Below are 7,200 nucleotides of genomic sequence, written 5' to 3' on the forward strand. Positions count from 1 at the left end.
CTCCCTTTGTTTCTGAAACATCAAGATAAAATGCCTCATCATAGTTAGGTGTGGCCAGATCTGTGGCTCTTGACAAATCCTATTTTAGTGAAATGAACGCTGTCTCTGTGTCCGGCGTCCAAGGCAATTCAGCCTTCAGATTTCGAACACCAACTTTCTTGATCAAGTCCCTTAAAGGGGCCGTTTTACCCGCATAGTTCGGAATGAACTGCCTGCTGTAACCTGTCAAGCCAAGAAAGGAAAGCAACTCCTTCACAGTTCTTGGTTTTGGATGTGTCAGAATTTGGTCTCTGTGTGTGTTCATTAACCCCACTGATCTGTGTACGATCACCCGGCCCAGGAATGTTACCTCTGGCCGGACCAACTGCAGTTTTTCTTTGCTCACTTCGAAGCCACACTCCGCCAATCTGTTCAACACCACGAGCGATGCTGCCGTACAGGCCGCTGCTGACGGGGCTGCAATAAGAAGATCATCAACATACTGTATTAATTTACAGCCCCCTGGCAGTTGACATGGGGACAATGCCTCTTTCAACACCTGATTAAAAATTCCTGGTGAGAGTGCAAAGCCTTGTGGTAGGCGTGTGTACCTAAATTTGCGGCCTCTGTATGTGAATGAGAAAATGTCTCTGAGTGACTCGTGCAGTGGGAGACAAAAGAATGCATTCGCTAGGTCAATACATGTGAACCACTTTTGGTCTTCAGTTTTGTGCTTCTATTATGGTCTGTTAAATGGTATGTCATACTTCAGCCGGAACAGGACAGGCGAACAGCTAGCTAGACCCACATCTGTGGGCCCTGCGGACCACAAAGTACCAGGCAATTTTGAGAGCTCAGCTACTGCATCAGGATGATCCATTCTTTCCCTGCCATGTATTCTGGAGATTTCTTTATGTTCTAAGATCACTGCATCGTTGGACAAACAAGTTATGCGATATATTTTACATTTTGGTGCATACCAGACATTTGGAATTTGGGTGCCTTGCCAGCATGCGTTGTCCAGCGCCCGCTTGACCATTGGTCCCAGATCTCTTGGCCCATGACCCTCGTGGACCGCCAATGTAATGTTAGGGGCTGAATCCTCTCCCACATTGTACCAAGGCAGTTGTTCATCAGTAAATTTCACAGCCGCGGCCACACCTTCTGGTCCAACATAAATGTTATGTGTTTGCACATTCCACGTCTGTCCCTCAAGATCAGACTGGAACTGTTCCCAATAGATATCGTTATCTTCCCTATCATAAAAGAGTGTAACGTGGAAAGGATCTCGCGGTGGGGAATAGACGGCCAGGCTCATTATCCAGGGTTTCCACAGCTGATAATGTCTCAGAATACCTTCTTCCACTAGCCTCCCCCAGTAGATTTTGGCAGTGGGTTGTTCAGAGTTCTGGACTAGATATTGAGTCTTTGAAGGTGATCCCAGTTTCACAAGCAGGTCCCTGCCCATGAGATTTTCCAGGCACCTGTGAGGACACCACATATTGGTGCTTCAAAGTCTGTTTTCCCAGCTGTGTCAATGCTGGATCATCATCATTGACAGCATAGGTTCTGCCGTCCCCACGCTGTACAGTTTCTCCGGGCTCCATCAGTATTGCTCCCCCTCCCAGCCCCAGTCGGCTACTGGGTACTGGGGGCTGGTGCTGCATTCGGGTTTGGAGCCTGATGTGCTCCCCTGTAAGCAACTCTTTGTCTTGGGCCTCCTCGTGCCTGGGGTTGATAGCCTCGCCCCTGATAGTTCTGCGGCGGTTCAGGGCAATCTCGGGCCCAGTGTCCTTCTGCTCCACATCTCAGACACGCAGTCCAAGACACTCTGCCAGGATTCCCCGGATTCCGAGCCCTTTGTCCTCCCCTCACGGATCCACCACGCCCTCTCTGCGGTCCACCGGTCCCCCAATTCCCTACGGGTTGACGCTGCCTTGGTGCATTGGCGGGCCAACGGTCATCAGGGTAGAGACCCGGATCCTGATCTGGCCAGTCAGGCACAGGATCGGGCTGAGGCCTTGCCACCATTATAGTCTTATTTAGTTCTTTCGGTTCTTTTTTCTTCGCATTATATTTTTCGCGAGCCTCACCCAGCTGCAGCCTAAGCAGCTGCGCCTGTGCTTCATCTAACTCTTTCTTTTGTTTGTTCGTCAAATCCTGTTCCTGCTGAAGTCTGTGGGTCACATGTCTCTCCCACTGCACCGAGTCTGCAACGGCAAAATCTGGGTTCTTTTCCAAGTCAACTGCAACCTGATTGGGCAGCCCTGCCAGCACTGCCGAACGAAACCACGCTCTACTTTCACCCTCCTTCCCCGGATGTATTCCTGTTTCTAACAACCATTGTTCCTTTGCTTTAGCTAAACACTCTCTGGGTTTCTTTTTGGGATCCCAAATAATTTTTGGAATGGCTCCAAAGTTAGGAGTTGGGTCCTTCTCCCGAACTGCATCTGCTAAGTCACTCTGCACCTCATGATATTTCAGGTCATTTGCATATCTGGTTGTTTGAGCTATCTGCTCTACATCTGCTAACCCACCACCCAGCATACAACGTCCGGCCAAAGTGCGAAAGTCGCCCAGCGCTAATTCTTCTCCTTCCCAATGTTCTCCCTTGGTTATTGGTGGAAGTTGTTTAACCAATGCTTCCAAATCTCTCACCTTATAGGCGCGATAAACTGGTTCGTTCTTTGGACCTGCTATTAGAGGCAGACTTAAACCAGGGTCAGGAGCTCCTTGTTCAAAACTCACTCTTCTACTCTTCCTCAACTTTCCTTTCCCCTTTGAGCTCTTAAATATGGGCTGTCTCTGTGCTTGGTCTCTCTTCACACTTTTTTTCCTCAAAATTAGGCTTGTACTTGGTTGGGGTTCAGCTCCTCCATCTTCGTCCTCCTCATCGTCTTCTTCTGATGACGTCGCACGGTCTTCATTCTCCTCTTCTGGCCCTCCCTGCATTACTCTCTGTTTTATAACCTCCAATGCCGTTAATGCCTCTATGGACGCACGTAGGGCCTCATGCATTTGTCCATACACTTCTCCTTCAGTTTTTAACACCAAGCTCAGAGGTATTTTATCACCCAGCCCTTTCTGTTGGGATATAATAGGTTTACTTACCTCAACCTCCATCGCTTGGCACTCTTTCTCTGCTGATTTTGATACTCCAGGGGAAGCCAAGCGAACAGCTTTCTTAAGCTGTTCGAGCTGATCCTTCAGAGGTTTGCATCCCCTTTTCCTACTAGGTGTCGCACCCGATCTGTCAGCCATTCTCTGAAACACAGACTTACCTCTTCCAATGGCGTTGGTCGACTCCACCTTCTTGGTCTAGGTCACCCAGACACGCTTAACTTTCAGTTTCAGTCTTCGTCTCGCTGTTCTCGCAACCACTGGCTCCTCTTCCCCTGCTCGGTGATACACAAAGTTTAACCCAGCCCTTTAGACGCTGTCCTCGCGTTCTCAAGCGTTGACACTCAATCAAAATTATTCGCCCTCAAAGTGTTAATATATGACACCAGCAACCCTTATGCGCAACGCGCTCACCTCCGTATACTTACCTCTCCAATAGTTCCTCGGATTAGTATTTTTTCATTTATTTTAAACCCATTAACGGCGCTGCGCGTCCCTTATATACTTTACAGCAACACACCCTCAAGCATCCCGTACTAATAAGTCTAAAACCAAGAAATCACCTTTATGACATTATGTCAAAGCTTTCTCCATGTTGCACAGCCTGCCACAGGTCTAACAAAAAATCGCTGCCCGAGAAGGCTCCCACATATCAAGGTGGTCGTTTTCACAAACTTCCAGCAGACCCTCAAATAAACAAAAACAACGACCCAGGCAGGCTTCCAGTTCAGCCTCCTCAATTTCTATGCACACTGAAAACTCATGGGGAGATTCTTCTGTCTCCCCGTGTCCTACACAATTCACCTCCAAATGATCCCCTACAATTGAAATTTCAGTGTGGAATGATGCAGAGATTAACATTTCCTTATTTATTCACTATATGTAACCTGAATTTTCTCTGTCTTATCAAATAACAAAGGTTATCTTTACAATTTGTTATTGAACTACTAATTAAGTTGCTTTTTATGGTGTCAGTGATAAACTGCCCCTAAAAAGTCCACTTTATTGCGTGCTCATTGAGTTACTCCTATCAAAACTATTTAACAAGTTCAATTTACACATACTCATTAATCTGTCACGCTTATTAGTGGCTCATGGTTGCTTAAAGCCTATGTCTGACTTGACCACAGAGTTAGAGCATCATTCAATCCTCTCAGGATGACCACTCCACTTACTCTGCATCCAGTCAGCTCATGAATTAACAACCCTTGCAGACTGTAACCCTTTTATTTTTTGTTTATGCCTTCAAATCCACCTTAAATCTTCTTTACCTAAACGTTGGTTTTAAACACAAACAATTCTTATATTCTATTTTGAAACGCTGTCACCATCCATATATTTACAATGTTGTTATTTACTAAGCCAGCATTTTAACTGCAGACATTTATCCACATTTGCAAACAATAGTTATAGAGCTGAATGACACACAAAACCGAAAGCATAGTCCTCTCATGCGCTCTGCATCAGCTGCCTCATTTGCATGCACACACACTCTTCATCTAAGAATAGCAGCAGGCAGTCAGTGCATTGCTGACTCGACCCACAGAGATCTTTTTTAATACAGAGACGTCTTATATTTACAACTGCACAGATTTTAAACCTTTTAACACCTACCGAATTTCGAAAAATTTAAGTTAACGGTCTAACCGATAGAAGTCCAACTTTTTTGTAATCAATTAACCAGTATCTGTCCAACAGTTTCTGGCCTCATCTCTAAAGTCCCTAACTCAATTTAAAAGTGTCCAACACCCAAGGTCCAACCTTTGCTGCCCAAAAAAGCGCAGATACCGTTCCAAACGGTAAGGAGATTCTAACTCCTAGTTATTCTGGAGTGCCCCAAGCTCCACAGTGACCAACTGACTATCCCTCTTCGAGGACAATGCATAAGCGTCCTTTGCATTGGCAAGCGTTACCTCTGAGCACTGCGCTTCCTACCAGTCCAACTGGCGTTCTTGAGTAATTTATAATACTTTGGAACAACAATAAAACACCCAACAAAGTGTAAGACTGAAGCAGGTCCAACCTTATAACCAAAAAATAACCAAATTCCCTAACCTACTAAAATCATTTCCAGCAGTCCAACTGCTTCCCGCGGTCCAACCGCATTAAATCCTTTCCAGCAGTCCAACTGCTTTAAATCCTCAGTACTGTCATGACATTCTCATCAAAATCAAAACAGACATCCACCAGTAACTTCAGTGAGTAGACTTAAATTTTATCATGTCCAATTTGGCACACTTTGGAAATAATTCAACAGGTAGTGCCTTACCTTTTGGATAAGCCGGCTTATGCCCACTCACTTAGACCACTGGAATTCACGTCTGCCCGTCAGACCACCCAAGACCCCGGATTTCTCCGTCCAAACCTCCAACTCTCCTTCCCCAATAACCGGACGAAGCCCCCAAATGTTAAGATTCAGTATTGAGGAAGGGTACAAGAGGTGATCGAAGAATAACCACACTGGTCCGGCCGGGTGAAGTCAAACGAAGATTTTAATGAATACACGCGTGGGAAGAAAACTCTGTACGCAGACAGGAAGTAGTCTTCAACTTAATCAAAGCATGAACAGATATTTTATAGCATCAGGGTTTATTTACTGACGCCCCTTCATACGTCACATACATTTTATACATAGATCAGATCAATATCATGACTTTTCACCTAGAAAATCATCTTCTATTTTCATGGCGTGGTACTTTCCGTTCTTATCTTAAAATGAATTGTTCCTCTTTCTTGCTGAGACAACAAGGACGGTTCCTCTAAATAAATCTAATTTAAAGTGTGTGTGTGTGTGTGTGTTGACCTCACATGCTCTTTGTGTCACCTCTTACACTACTGACCTTTTACCAGACCAGAAGCTCACTGAGACTATGTGTATGTCTTCTACTAAATAAATGTTTTAATCAAGAACCTCTACTAAAACCTTAATATAAAATGATAAAGCTATCTGTTACATTGTTAAAGCCTCGTCTTAGCCTGCGGCTCAAAATAACTTCCTGTCAGCCTGCAACTCAGTCTTTCTGAAAGAGACACTGTTTAAACCTTGGAGTGCAATATCCATGCTGCAAATTATATTATTAATGCAATAACAATTATTTAACAATAGCAGTAAAATAATTTCCCTCCTCGACATAAGTTTGCCAGGCAGGAAACTGCAGCTCATCAGCAATCCACTTTCGTTAGTTTTCCTCGCTGATGATTTTCTTATGCCCCTGCTTTTCTAATGATGCTTTAACTGGATTTGGTTTAGGAAAAGATTTTTGGGGGATTTAAATCCAGCCCTCCACATTAACCTTGCATGCTGAAAAATTCACATCAAGTGCATCCATATACGTGACGATTTGGGAATGAGAAACCACCACTCTGTGCATCAAGGCACAGGTGCCAAAGGACTCAAATAATGAGAATCGGCTGCTTCTTTCCTTCTTGTTGACTCCCTCACCAAGAGAAATGACTTTTCCTATTCATATGTAACTCGGTTTCAAATGAACAAACGTATGACATTGCAAGTAAGTGTCATCACACTTACGTGGTGAAAAGATTAAGCTTTGCTCTCTTTAGAAATCTAAACATGTCAGTTAAAAGCTAATGCAATCTTGCCCCTGTGCCTATATTAACAATTATATCACACATCAAGCATCTCATCATGCTAATAATATTTGTTAATTTGCAATTAGGATGATAAGTAGCAACCAGGTGCTGCTAATCCAATGCAACTGATTAGCTGATCATCAGCAAGTGTGAGCACCTCTGCTTTAGAGGTAATCAGACTGAACAACTATGGTTTGTTTGGAAGTCTTGCCAGGAGAAAGCTGCTGAAAGAATACAGCAGCACGACTTAGATTTCCAAAGTTACATGTAAACAAACCACATCAAGACTTCTAGAACACAAATGGGGATCTTTGGCCATAATGTGTCAGTGTGTGAATGTGTGTGTGAATGAGTGGATGACTGGATGTGTAAAGTGCTTTGGGGTCCTTAGGGACTAGTAAAGCGCTATACAAATACAGGCCATTTACCATTTACCATAATGCACAGCATGCCGCTGTGCATTATGGCCAAAGATCATGTGGATGGTCAATGGATGGCCAAGATATATGC

General features: G+C 44.3%; 1 protein-coding gene across 1 annotated transcript; it reads right to left on the reverse strand.

The window, feature by feature from the left end:
- Positions 1 to 255: 255 nt before the first annotated feature.
- On the reverse strand, positions 256 to 4,368 carry LOC113009424 (uncharacterized). The gene is made up of 2 exons (XM_026147701.1): positions 3,904 to 4,368; positions 256 to 3,662 (listed from the first exon to the last, which is right to left on the reverse strand). The coding sequence occupies exon 2, from the start codon at positions 3,238 to 3,240 to the stop codon at positions 1,618 to 1,620; it is 1,623 nt and encodes a 540-aa protein (XP_026003486.1). The 5' UTR covers positions 3,241 to 3,662; positions 3,904 to 4,368; the 3' UTR covers positions 256 to 1,617.
- Between the last annotated feature and the right edge of the window lie 2,832 nt (positions 4,369 to 7,200).

The sequence above is a fragment of the Astatotilapia calliptera genome, chromosome 17 (genome assembly GCF_900246225.1).
Source record: "Astatotilapia calliptera chromosome 17, fAstCal1.2, whole genome shotgun sequence".
NCBI classification, from domain to species: Eukaryota; Metazoa; Chordata; class Actinopteri; order Cichliformes; family Cichlidae; genus Astatotilapia; species Astatotilapia calliptera.